Raw genomic sequence first — 14,180 nt, forward strand, 5'->3', positions numbered from 1 at the left:
CTATGCCCTTCAAATTGAGAAATTTAGGCTTGATCAGATTTAAATAAATTAGTTATTACAAAATATCCCCACACAGCCGTGAACAAGGAAATTGATCAAAGCCCCATTTTTGTACCAGGCTGTAAATATGCATGTGCTTATTTACACAGGAGTCTCCTGGGATTAACTCCCTTGCCAAGTAAAAAGACTAAGTATGCACCGAAGGCATTATCTGCTTACACTCATGTATACCATTTTTCTATCACATTTATTAGGTGCTTGCCACAAAGGAAGCAATGCTTGTTAATTCAACTTTATTTTTCGAATGAATCAAAGTATGTGAGCGTGTTTATAGCTCTCTTTTATATTTCTTGTAATTAAGTCCAGTGTGAAATTCTAAAGGGTTTTGATGTGTGAGGATTTCATTTTTGCACATATTTATTTATGCGTTTTTTTTCTGAATTGGTGACATTTAGTACAAAGATTTAGGTCATCAGTGAAATATACAACCTCCAAATTAGATTTAAAGACACTTTTTCCTCTTAGGTTACTCATTTAATTGACCTGTACGATCACTTCTCTGGCTTATGCCTCAGACACTTTAATAAGAAGCTTTATCTACACAGAGTTTTATGCTGAACTTCAAACAACCATGCTAATATACCATTAAAAATAAAAGACCTTTACTGCAGAGAAACTCATTGTACAGGCGCTTAGACATAAAGTACAAAGTTCATACAGGATTAGATGCATTGCAATGTAAGCAGACACCCAGCATAGAATCTGCTCTAAAAGCAATTGGCAAAAAGTGATAAGATATTTGGTGCACATTAGATACAAGATCATCTGCAGCATCTGTTGTGTGGGTGCAGTGGTCATGACCCACCTTATGTAGTAAATAACTTGGACTTTAAGCTAATTTAAGTGTTGTGTTGGCAGTGAGTCACATTGATTTCATGCACAGGACAAATGAAGAAATCATTTCAGCGCTATACAATAACACAGCAGTTTCTCACTATCATTACTGTTCACAAACAGCTGGACACTGTGCTTCCCTTTGCATGATAATGAGTCTTAATGAGAATTCTTAAGGGTCACTAACGGTCCCCCATTATGATGTTTGTTAGAAATGCTGCATGTTATGTTGCTACCAAGGTTTCACTTGTAGTGTTGACACGAGTGATTGAAGAGCCATTGTTCTCTAAGAGGCCTTGTGTGTTGTGACAGGAGGCAGTGACGTATTAAGCAGGTGCAGGTACTTGCTGTGTGTGCATGGGACCATTTGCTCACGGTAGGGTGGGTGGGTGTGAATATGGAGAAGCCCTAATGGGGAGGGCCAGTGGAGCGGGGTATATGGGTCAGGTTACCCTGACAGGAGTTTTTGGTGGTGGGGGTGCTAGGCCCAAAAAAGCCACCAGTGTCTTCCACACGTGGGAGGAGAGTCTCAACTGTGGCCGGGGTTCCTAAGTGCTGTCCTTTACATTATAACCCGCCGACGTCTGGACGTCCAACATGGGCAAAGGGGTGAGTTCTCTTGATTTCCGAAGCTTTTCTTTCTAATATCAGCGAATGAATGAATGAACATCGCTCATTACTTACTGTAATATATGTACAATGACAGCATATGGTGTGGACATGCATCACAGACTTTCCTAAATGCGTCTTCAGCACTTGATGTCTCTAAGTGTCAGAATGATGCCTTTTGAAAAAACAAACAAACAAAAAAAGACAGTAACATCTCAGGATAATGGCTTTCCTCCTCAATAAGTTTTGTTCTCGGCTTGCTGTTTATTTGGGTAATTACGTAATTTTGCTTTTATTCTCTCCATCAGGCCCATTCCATTTAGCTTTATGGGAGGACAGCCTGGTAATCTTCCTCACACACAGTGGTGGGAAATTGCTATGCCAGACACATTTCAGGCACTCCGCTGGCTCTGTGCTCCCTGTTTGGCTCTTTCTGATTACTTTTTCACTGTGTCACTTGCTCACACTCTCCTCTCATTCATGCTGTATATCCCTCCTTCACTGACATGCACACGTGCCGCCAGGAGCAGACTGACAGCGGCAGATGATTTCCATGATGCACACTTCTTTCAACTGTTCGTGACACGCACACACTCTCGCTCGCGCTCACAAATGAGGAACTTGCAGTATTAGAAAAAGATATTTTCTCGTCCATATTCGATGAATGGTTTGCCAACAGTGTCAGGAGATTGCAATAAACAAGAAAACACAAAGTCCATTGTGTTCACATTGATGCTTGCATTCTGTCGCTATGGCTGGGCACAATGTGCCTACCAAGCAAGTGACTTTTCCCACTTATTTTAGGTTTACAATGATACCCTAATGTATAGTTATTGCACTCTTTTCCCCTAGTGTGGTGCCGAGAATGGAGGGAAGAGGAATAAGAAGGGAAAGAACTTGGATGAGCTGAAGAAGGAGGTGGCCTTGGTAAGAAAAACAAGCTGTCACTGCTCCATCTCATACTCATTCGGCACAGTGATTGATTCCAATGCCGCTGCTACCAAATGATCCCCAAATAGTGTTACTCCAAAGACACCAGGTTATTTAACAAGGCTATAAATGAAAACGGTGACCCATAAACAAAATGGCAATCCAACATGTTTAGTGCAGTCAATTGCAGACTAGTTGTGAGCCAGTCTGTCCTCTCCTATCTGCTCAGCCACCCTCTGGCTGCTCCTCTTTGTACTCGGAAAGATACTGAATAATTTGTGGGCCACCAGCAGTGTAGTGCAGAGTTTTGTCTTGTGCAGAGCTGTAGCTCTTTGAGGTGCTGTCAGAATGCAGCCAAGCGATGTCCATGAAAAGTGGGCTAAGTTTTGCCTTTTGCTACTTTATCTCTGATAAAGTCGCTCTTGTCAGTTATCAGATTGGCTTGTGACTGATTAAAGAAAATAATCCCTTTGATACTGTCAACACTTAGGAGAAGTTTTTTGATGAATTGTTTAATTTTGCTTTGATCTGTCTGGCTCATATACTTCTTTAGTTACTGATTTCCTGCATCTTTTTTACCCACAGAAATCATTTTCACTACCACCAGACAATAGCTAATCAATACTAGGTTTAGGTGCTTATAAATAAAACAAACTATCTAATTGTTTACTTGATTTTGGCCAAATTACTTGCAGCTAGTGAGGTGGCTGTTGATGAGGAAAAATATGGATTTTTCCCTGTCTTACTAAGAAATTCACCCTTCATCCTGTTTGATTGACACAATCCTGACAGCTGATGGCTGAAGTTTTTGTTGCTACACTGCCAAACTCCATATCACCCACAGTGAAAATGTCTTGGGATTGGGCCAGCAGCAGAAATATGCCACCAAACAAGAAAATTTAGTGTTTCAGTTTGGGTTTCTTTTCTTTGCAGCAGGAAACAATCAGTTTTTATTGGCTTACACACTCAAGACACAATAGAGTTTACTCATCTGTCTGTCTGTCTGTCTGTCTGTGATGGATCCTTGTTAGATACAAACAATAAACTCTTTTATTAGTGAAAGACAGGGGTTAATGGGGTTCCTTATAAATAAATAAACAAATAAACAGTGCTGTAGTACACCTGTGCTTTGCGCTTGTGATTCTTGAGGCTTCAATATCAAAGAAACGTTTTATTTTTGCAGGATGACCACAAAATAGATCTGGATGATTTGGGGAAACGATATGCAGTGGACCTCAGACTGGTAATGTCAGCTACACACAAACTCTCTTAAGTACACATGTACACTTGCACACAAGCACACAAGAAAGAGCTGCTGTAATATCCCGTACAGAGATGCAATCTCTTGTTGCCCGGACTGAAGAGCAACATCCAAACGGAGACCAAGCATTACTTTGGTCAACATAAACTCTCCCCAGTGTCATCTCTTCATTTTTAATCCGTTGCACACTCAAAGAAACTTACACACTTTAGGATAAAAAACAAATTGCAGATAAACCACATCATTTTTTGCTTTCACCACATCTGCTGCTGATTCTAATTGTAACATTCCAGGTGAGGTCAATAAGATTTTATCTTTTTATCTTCTTTTTTTAAAGATGAGCATGGGAAAAAAAATCAAAGCTCTACACCATGGGAAATAGTGCAAGATGTAAAAATGTCAAACATTTGTCAAGCTCCAAAGACAATCAATCAAAGTCAATTAATCAGATGTGTGATTATCTGTTCTAATTAAATGATAGCACTTTGGATATTTACACGGGATTTTGCTATATGAGATATTGGAAAAAAGAAATTAAGGGGAAAATGTTCAATAGGTACATCCAACAGAGCATCTTAGATGAGCATCTTTTCTATGCTTGTGATGTTAAATAGGCCAGACGGGGACACTTGATGTTCTGCAACTACAGCTGTAAAATTGCTTTTTAAGCCAAGGTGAAAACTGGGCCATTGTGTTGTAATAAGATTGCCTGTGACAGCAGAAAGACATTTATTCCTAAAAATTGCTCTCCCCCAGGGCCTGACCAATGCCAGAGCTGTAGAGAATCTTGCCAGGGATGGTCCGAACACTCTGACTCCTCCCCCAACCACGCCGGAGTGGGTCAAATTCTGCCGCCAGCTCTTCGGTGGCTTCTCCATTCTGCTGTGGATTGGGGCCATCCTTTGCTTCCTGGCCTACAGTATTCAGGTGGCCACAGAGGAGGAGCCGCCCAATGACAATGTGAGAAACTGCTTGTAAAACCTGCACACATATGGACCTAACATATTAATCACACACTCAGAGTAAGACGTGCAGAAAAGCAAAGGCAGCTGCAGATATAAAATACATTATATATACTGATACAGGGTGTCAACTCTAACACTTGCATACAGCTCCTTCAGATATATACACAGAGCTGGAAATGCACATGTCCACGCATAAGAAAGCATCATTTTAACTTCTTCTAATCTTGTTCAGACAGATGTACTCAGTTTATGTGGAGCACTTATCTAATTCTAATTTTATGTGAAATTTAAAGTTTCCTCCAGGTCTAGCAAATTTTACTAACTTTATGGATTTTCCTGCCTTTTCTATCTTTGGAGGGACTCAACATCGTTTCCCAAAAGCATAAGTTACAGAGTTTTATCAACAATCACATAAATCAAATCGGTGTTTGCAGAGGTGTATATAAAAGGGGCGAGAACACTGACAAAATTCATCTGATTACATCACACATCCTTTTGACTTTTCTGTTAGACCCCTCAAAACTCCAGTGGGGATAAAAATTAAATATGAAATGACTGCAAAGAAAATTGCCGTTATGTGAAAAACTAAGTATGCCATTAAAATTTCAGTAGGGATTAAGAGGGTGAGTAGCAGTCCTGTGATCCCAATTGGGTAGACTTGATTATTGATGAGCAGTAAATGTGACCACCTCCATAAAAACAGATATTTTGGCAGTTTGCTGGTCTGAGGTAGGCGTGTGTAAACATAATGCCACAGTTTTCCCAGGGAAGGATGTCCCAGCAAATTCACCCAAATTTCAGACTGTGAAATGCTAAGGGAAAGTCCAAGAGCTACATTGCCAACTTTGCAGCTGTCACTTAGCATGTTAAAATTCAGGACAGTACCATTAGAAAAACACTGAACACCTAAATGTTCATTCATTCTTGTTTGAAAGGGTTACCAGGTGCCTCTTTTCTCTAAAATTAACATGGCAGCACAGCTTAGCTTAGCTTTGCAAAGTTGCATTTAAACAACCCACAAGACTTCTGGAATAATGTCCTTTGGACTGACAAAACCAAATGCTGATGTTTGACCATAAGGCACAGCGCCACGTTTGGAAAAAAGCAGCACGGTGCAGGACTGGTTATGTTTTTGGGCTTGTTTTGCAGCCAAAGGACCCGGGTGCTTTGCAGTCAACCACAAACTCCTCTGAACACCAAGGTATTCAAGAGTCAAACGTGAGGCCATCGCTCTGATAGCTATAGCTTGGCCCACATTGTGTCATGCAACAGGACAATGATCGCAAGCAAAGCAGCAAATCTACAACAGAATGACTGAAATGGGAAAAAAAAGATCCCACACCTCAACCTGACTAAATTGGTGTGATTGGGATGCTAGCAAAGCTGTACATAAACAAATGTGTGCAAATTTCAATGAACTAAAGCAACATTGTAAAGAAGAGTGGGCCAAAACTCCTTCACAATGATGTGAGAGACTGATAAGGTTATACAGAAAGCAGTTAGTTGAAGTTATTGGTGCTACAGGTGGTTCTACAAACCACTGAGTCAGGTTTTCCCAGGTGTCCTGTGAAAATGTTATTTTTCGCATGACTGTTCATATAAATACAGAATTGTTATTAAAGACATGCCTCACACCTTTCAGCTGCTTTGAATCAAATCTTAAACAAAGGCTAGAGAGTAAAGAGATTTCAAAGGACAAGCTTTTCCTCTGCTTAAAGTGGTATTTATCTCTCTAGATGGTTTGGGTGTTACTCGCTGTAGAGATGTCTGCCTTCAGTTGAGTATAATGGACGGAGATGCCATTTACCTTGCAGTTCACAAAATGAAGAAAAAAATCAAAATGAAAAAGTATCACATCACAAATCACGACGTGGCTACACACTTATTGTTAGTCCAACTAAGGTGGTTATATTTTCTTAACATAACCTTTACTCAGCAGAGGTTTTTGTCTTGAGATCTTAATCTCCTTTCTGAGTTTCCCATAACAGCCCAACTGGTCACAGGGACCAATACAAAGACAGCATACATGAAAACCAACAGATTAAAGAATGAAAACTGAAAAGGAACAGGGGGAAAACTCAACTTCTAGAGTGTAACATGAATCCAAAAATACTTTTTAGAAACAGCAGGCTTAGGTTCCCATAAGTACAGAATATCGGTTACACCGTGACATAGAGTCCTTGCCTTCTTCCGAGTGTGGCACAAAAACAACCACTGACACTGGCATTAGTCCTAGCAGTCGCACGAATAAACACCCAGACCAGCCGCTGAGCAAACAGAGCCAATCACCACCCATGCTGCACATTATGGCTCTCACTCATTATGCAGTCATCATCATCATTCTTCAGACTCCAGTCTGCATTAAGCTCTTGCATAATATACAGTAACGTACAGTAGATAGACACGTGCACATTAATCCCCCAGCAGTTTAATCTCTCCATTTAGCGCCGAGCATGTACAGCTGGATGCTCCGGTAAACTACTTCAAAGCCCTGACAGCCTGCAGCTTCGGCAAATTGAGCCTTTGCAAAGTGTACTTGCAGCTATTACAGAAGAAATTCCACCTTAAGTGTACTCCACATATGGTTGTTGTCAGATGATAAGTTAATTTTACATTACTTTGATGCATTTTATTGACCTGAAGAATTGCGTTTAATTTGAGAAAATGGTCCAGCAGGCTTCTGAAAGTGCAGCTGAAATAACGCAATATATTTCTTGGTGTTAAAATTCACATTTGGGAAAGAACCTGTTGATTTAAATGTCACCTGCCTTGACAGCTGTTGTTTCTATAATTTCCATGCAGCTGGTGAACAGAAATATTTCTTTCTGAAGTGAGAGGAGGTAAAAGAGCTGTACTAAAATCTGCAAAAACTCACATGGAGACAAAATCAGGACCTGCAAACTGAACACTGAAGTACTGACAAGTGATTTTTCAGCGGATACAGATATGTTTCCCGGTTCAGAAGATTTTGCACAGAGTTAGTATTTTTAAAAAAATAGAAAAAATAACCCACTGAAGTGTAAAAGAGCAAAACATTCTGTTGTTGCTGTCAAATGAAAGCTACACCTGCCAAAAAGGAAACTTTTCAGGATTTTGTAATTTTTCTTTCCAGGAGTCCAAGACATACAGCACACCAGCTGGCAGATGCTTTCATCCAAAGTGCCTGGCTGTCTTGTTTGCATCAGTGAGAGCTGAACCCATAACAGCCTTTTCACAGTAGACCTGAAAATAGCCACCAAAAATGCAATAAAAATACACCAGAATGAATGTTTCCTGCTTTTACATAACCATAAGTCTAAAAAGCCAGGCTGTAGCTCAGTGAGCGTCTCCTAGTGGCCTCGCAGATTGGAGTTTCAGTCCTTGGTTTTCTGGGTTCGGGTGACAGATGCTCACTTGGACTGACGAGAACTGAGCCGTCCAAGATAACAAAAATAGTACAGAAGATTTTGGCTCTGGGATGACTTCTTTTTAAATCTCTCACTAAGTCTGTGAGCTTCCCCCAGGTTTTTCCCTCTGAACTCTGTTCTTGCACATGTACATTTAAGGTTTTACTGTTTTAAGACCCGTTTCAAGCTGATAAATCCCCATTTCCTGCGCTTAAGTGTACCTTACATGAACCAAACTAAGTCGATAAAGACACCGTCTCCCCCTGTTACATGGCTTTCTTTCCGTTTCAGTTATATCTGGGTGTGGTGCTGGCAGCTGTGGTGATCGTCACCGGCTGTTTCTCTTACTTCCAAGAAGCCAAAAGCTCTCGAATCATGGACTCCTTCAAGAAAATGGTGCCACAGGTAAGTTGATGCATTTGGTGTTTGTGTAGTCTCAGAGCTTTCTGAATCAATAAGCCGTCCCTCAAGTAGGGCTTACACACTCACTTGAGTGGAAACCTAATAAGCTTGCACAAAGGAAGAATAAATGTTTGAGCCAACTTTGGATTGTGAGTGTGTTTGCATAAAAACTCCCCTTGCGTTATCCACCTCTAGCACTTTGATTGCCTAATTCTTTAATCTATTTAGACTCTTTTCACACACATTTCTCGCGCCTCTTTTCCCTACCTGTCTTCCTCCTCTCATCTCCCTTCTCGTCTATATCTGTCTTTTACATACCTCCATACCCCCTGGCTTCTCTTCTTTTTATATCGCTCCTCTCTCCTCATCTGACTAAATCCTCTCTCTGTTCCCAGACATTCTCTCTTCCTCACACTCCCTCTCCCCGCTCTTCTTTTTTTCTCCATGCCAGCAAGCGATGGTGATCCGGGAGGGGGAGAAGATGCAGATCAATGCAGACCTTGTGGTGCTGGGAGATCTGGTGGAGATCAAAGGGGGAGACCGCGTCCCAGCTGACCTTCGAGTGATCTCTTCCAGCGGATGCAAGGTAGGGGAGGGATGCTGGGCCCGTCCCTGGGGAACCTGGAAGTCGCAGTGGGATTACAGTAGCTCAGCTGACTTTGGTATTTCTACCTTTTTTTCTCTTTTTTCTAGCGCATTGTTTATCATAAAGAGAATCTGAGCATGCAAACATTTGCAGGTAAACAAAGTACAGGTGACTTGGACGGGAATGATAAATAAATCAAATAACTGATAAAATATTTGGCCTTGTGATAAACTGTTCACCAGCTGTCAGTCCTTGAAAGATATTTTAGTCCGGATCAAAGTAATGCACCAACCCACAACAATGCTGCAGTAATCAGACTGTCCACTTTTCCCAGTTCCTGAATGTTTCCTGAATGTCTTTTTTAAACATCTTCTTGTTAAAGCCTTTTCCCCTGCCAACAAGCAATGTGCAGTTTTACATGCAAAAACTGTTGTTGTGTTAGCTATGACCATATTTACATCACCCAGAAAATGCTTTCATTATGGCTCGCTTCCAAGCCACCACGTAATCACATTCAAACGCGACGCTTGAGCGGCTAGTTGTCTGCTTCTGATTTGCAGTTTAATGAAAAACTGAGTCAGATTGTTCCTGCAGAATTCACCTCATACTGATGAGCCAGGGAAAGGGCATTTTGTATACATATTTTGTGTGAAAGATTAATCTGGTTTTGATTAAATTTTCGTCTTTTTTTATGTCGAGTCAGAGTAAGGTCTGCGTGCTCACTTGGAGATTTGTTAATATTTTCTGCATAAATATGACCTAAAGGTTCATCTGACTCTGACAAAGGTCTTAAAAGGAGATAAAGAGGACCAGTTTAGATAACTCAAATAAAAAAATATCTGACTTGGTCACTGATTAAACATAAACTAAATTCTTCAAGGCATGGATTCAACAAGGTTTTAGAAACAAGTGTCTATCTCAAGGCTTTCCATTGACATGATATTATTATGCCTTACTACTACTTCTACTACTACTAATAATAATAATATTTCAAAAATAATAATTTTTGAATTTTTCATTTCAATAAAGTGAAAAACGTGGAAGAAAAAACACAAATGCAAGAAGACAAAAAGATGTGTTGGCTGCACATCCACAATCCACCACATCCCAAAGGTGCTTTGTTGACTTGAGATCTGATGTCTCTGAAGCCCATTTTACAACTCTTTGTCATGTTGGACAAACCGATTAGAGATCATTTGAACTTGATGTGATGCATTCAGCTTTAAGGAGCTATCACCAGCATGTCTGGCACCAACACTGGTGCCATGTTCAAAGTCACTTAACTGAACTTGAGCAGGTCATCTTGACCATACACCAAAGTATTGGCTGATTTGATATTTGCACCAACAGTTGAACAAGTGCACCTAACGTTGTGGTCAGTGAATATATGTTCAGGTTTGGGAAGGTTACTTTTAAAATGTATTCCATTACAGAATACATGCCCCAAAATGTATTCTGTAACATATTCTGTTACGTTACTCAATGAGAGTAACGTATTCTGAATACTTTGGATTACTTAATATATGCTGTTTACAACTACGTGAATGTACAATTGCTGTGATTTATTACTGTTACTGAAGGTCCGCAGCTCCGTACCGTAGTAAAGGGACCTCTGGCTAATACGATGGGTTCTGTGTCGGCTCGTAGCCGAAAACTAGCTTTACTTTGTTGTCTGGGTCAACTTTGCTTGTGAGAGACAAAGAGAGGCGTTGAAAGGCTGCTCCAACGGAACTTATTGTTTTTGGAGGAAAACGCGAACACGGTGTACAGTCGAGTCTTAATAGCTTACTTACAACTGGGCTCGTCAGGCACTCTTCTTGGCTGCAGTGGTTATTATTATATTTACATGCTTCCAGCTCCCGTTTTTGCTCGATGACAACTCATACTTTTCTTTTTTCTCCCTCCCTCGCTCACAGACACATAACGTGTATGGCAGTCCATTCTCCCTGCAGCACGGACTACACTGCCCATGATGCTACATTCTTTAGAGCTATACCGGTAGCATTCTGTCTATTAGCTTAGCACAACAACAACAAAAAGGCGCTCTCTCACCCAGGAAACACGCAGAGAGAGAGAGAGAGAGCGTCACACTGTAACCATGGCAACCGTAACGCTGCCGCCTGGAACAACAGAACGTAGCTGTCAAACAAAACCCAAACAGTCCTGACCCGCCACAATATGAAACAGGGAAGTACCGCTGTGTAATCCATTTATTTCAACAAAGTTACTGTATTCTAAATACCACCTTTTTAAACGGTAACTGTAACGGAATACAGTTACTCATATTTTGTATTTTAAATACGTAACGGCGGTACATGTATTCCGTTACTCCCCAACTGTATATGTTATATGTATATTTTCTACAACACTTCTCATTGAACCGATCCATAAAGCACTGTCAGAACAGCCTTCTTGCTTCACAAACCTTACAATCCTGTTATATACACCAGTGTTGTTTAGTTAGTCTTCTGATGGTGGACTCATTAGCCACTGTAAAACAGGCCTTTCACATTGAGTTTCTTTGTGACCGACCAGGCAGACTACTAAATGCCTTTAACTGTCGTATTTTTGGTTTTGTTTTGTTTCTTGAGCACACCTGAAGCGAGCAACAAAGATCTTTAATTTCTTTTGTCTGTCTGACTACGAAGTTGTCCAAATTCTCCAGAGAAGGATTATGCATTTCAACATTTTCCCAGTCTGATGATCCTGAACATCCGTTTTTCTCAGATCCTCCTTCGTTTGAGCCATAATACATTTTCTACATGGGGATGGGAATAAACCTACCATGAAAACAGGGCGCTCACTCTCACCTAATTGTCATCCCTGATTCATTTCACCTTTAAATTGAATGCTACTCCTAGAGTTTCACACACCTTTTTCCCTCACTGATATGTAATATTGTATCATTTTCCTCATTCAGTAAATTACCAAGTCTAATATCTTACCTGTATTTAATTGGGTTTAATTTATCTGCTTTTTATGACTTGTGTGGAAATCAGATAATGTTGTAGGTGCTAGAAAATATCAAAGGCTTTTTCTGCAGCTGCACTTGCTGTTTGCCGAATAGGGTGAAGGTTTCTCTCAGTGGTTCAAATTTCTACACCGTGTTGCAGCGAGCACCTAGATCGGAACACAGTTTTGACAAGACAAGAGCGCTATTACACTTGTTGTTATAAAGTGCTTTTTTTCCATATCCACTCTGTCAGTTTCACCTCTTCAGTCTCTCTGATAACACCGCGCTCACATCTTTTTTCTCTCTCTCCCTGTGAAGGTGGACAACTCCTCTCTGACAGGAGAATCTGAGCCTCAGACGCGCTCCCCGGAGTTCACGCACGAGAATCCTCTGGAGACCCGCAACATCTGTTTCTTTTCCACCAACTGTGTCGAGGGTCAGTAGGCCACATCTGGCCAAGATTGTCTCTTATCGGCTCTAAATGTCGTCCTTTAAGCCATCTGGAGATCAGCATCATTTTGCTTTACCACCCATCGGTGAATGTGTTTCAGTACATGATCCGTACACTGCACCACGCAGTGTGTAGCTGCTCATGCTGAATGCGTGAGGATTAGTAATAAGCATTTCCATCTGAGATAGAGTCACTGGGAATTTGAGTGGCCAGTGGCTGTCAGTCATAAAGTTTCAAAGGGATTTTATCAGATTTATCAGATAGATCTTAGAACAAGATGTACATTAAAAGAACATCTAATGGTAATGGAGTTATTATGAAGTTTTAGAAGCTAGATTTTTTTAACAGTTCTGAACACTTGCATGTCATCTTTGAAGATCTGCGTTTTGGCCACGCGTTTGTGGCCATTTCTGACTTAATTTAGAGATTTATTTATTTATTTTATTTTTTTATGAAAGTGAAGTGTTAAAAAAAGTACATCCTACTTATCTACAAGCTCAGAAGTGTTTGTCCTTGTTTTTGAAATACACATTTGTTTCCAACTAATTGAACATTAAACCAGTCAGAAATGCTGTAATTTAATGGAATACCTGTGTGGGTGTATGGAGGCCCATTTTCAGCACTCTTGTGTTCAAATGGCACATTATGCTCCCTAATGCAGGTTTAGCATGTTAACGGGCTTTGATTACGTTAGCACAGCTGAAAGATGTGCTGATTAAAGAAACAATAAATTTGGCTGGGTGTGTGGAAGATTGGCTTTTATGGGTTCGGACGTAATGGACATTCTGAAAGTCTTTAAAATCGAAGGCTATTCAGTTGGAGGCCTAAAAAGAAACAGGATTGCATATAAAAGGTGTGTACTGCAAAGTGGCCCTAACCAGAGTAGAACAAGACGTGGGAGAAACTGAGCAAGATTACAAGTACAGTTTAAGAAGCACCGCTCAGGTCCTCAAGAGGAAGCTTCATTAAATTGTCCCCACCAGATTGTGCTGGTTTGTAAAAGAGTAGAGCACAGTTGCACAAAGCTTTTTTTTTCTGGCAATTTAGCACACAGAATACTCTTCGTTTCCTACACTCTGATGAATTTCAGAAGAAAGTTATTTTTTGAGGGACATTTTAAGGCTATAATCAAACCCACAGAGGGTGATGCTACAGACACTCAACAAGCTATTTTTTTTCCTTCTTTAATCAGCAGAACAGTTTTCAGCTGTGCCAGCATAATTGGAAAAAGGTTTTCAAATGATAAATTAGCTTTCAAACGTGATCAACTTGCATTAGCTACCACAATGTGCCAGTGCAACACGGGAGTGACAGTTGCTGAAAATCGACCTCTGCATGTCTATTCGATTAAAAATCCTAAAAGATTCACAATTATGATTCAATTAATCATTAATTTGCAACATCTGTGGTTTGTTATCGTATATAACTAAGTGTGTTTTTCTTCAAAAACCAAAGACATACCTACATACGGAAAAAAAACTCTATCAGAAACTGTGCTGGTTACCCAGAGTAACTCAGTTTCCACATTTAAGAGGATAAGGTAGAGTCTGCTTATCTGGATTCTCTCCTCATCCACTTTCTCGAGCATCTGCTCAGTCCATCCAACCACCGATCACTGGCCAACACCTGTAATTCACCTCTATCTTTCACTGCTCTACAGCCAGTTATGTCTCGCCATCGAACCTCCTCATTGTTTACACATTAGAGCACGTCGTCTGCAGTGCCCACGGTATCCACGCTGTT

General features: G+C 40.5%; 1 protein-coding gene across 3 annotated transcripts in view; it reads left to right on the forward strand.

The window, feature by feature from the left end:
- The first annotated feature begins 1,476 nt into the window (after window positions 1-1,476).
- The window catches only part of atp1a2a (ATPase Na+/K+ transporting subunit alpha 2a), a 56,173-nt gene continuing 43,469 nt past the window's right edge, over window positions 1,477-14,180 (forward strand). For all 3 annotated transcript variants that reach the window (XM_085141473.1, XM_085141475.1, XM_085141474.1), the window contains exons 1-7: window positions 1,477-1,503; window positions 2,356-2,430; window positions 3,617-3,676; window positions 4,451-4,654; window positions 8,337-8,450; window positions 8,899-9,033; window positions 12,305-12,422. In XM_085141473.1, the coding sequence (XP_084997599.1) occupies window positions 1,492-1,503; window positions 2,356-2,430; window positions 3,617-3,676; window positions 4,451-4,654; window positions 8,337-8,450; window positions 8,899-9,033; window positions 12,305-12,422 (718 nt within the window). In that variant the 5' untranslated portion in view covers window positions 1,477-1,491. The remainder of the gene's footprint in view (window positions 1,504-2,355; window positions 2,431-3,616; window positions 3,677-4,450; window positions 4,655-8,336; window positions 8,451-8,898; window positions 9,034-12,304; window positions 12,423-14,180) is intronic.

The sequence above is a fragment of the Neolamprologus multifasciatus genome, chromosome 18 (genome assembly GCF_963576455.1).
Source record: "Neolamprologus multifasciatus chromosome 18, fNeoMul1.2, whole genome shotgun sequence".
Classification (NCBI taxonomy): Eukaryota; Metazoa; Chordata; class Actinopteri; order Cichliformes; family Cichlidae; genus Neolamprologus; species Neolamprologus multifasciatus.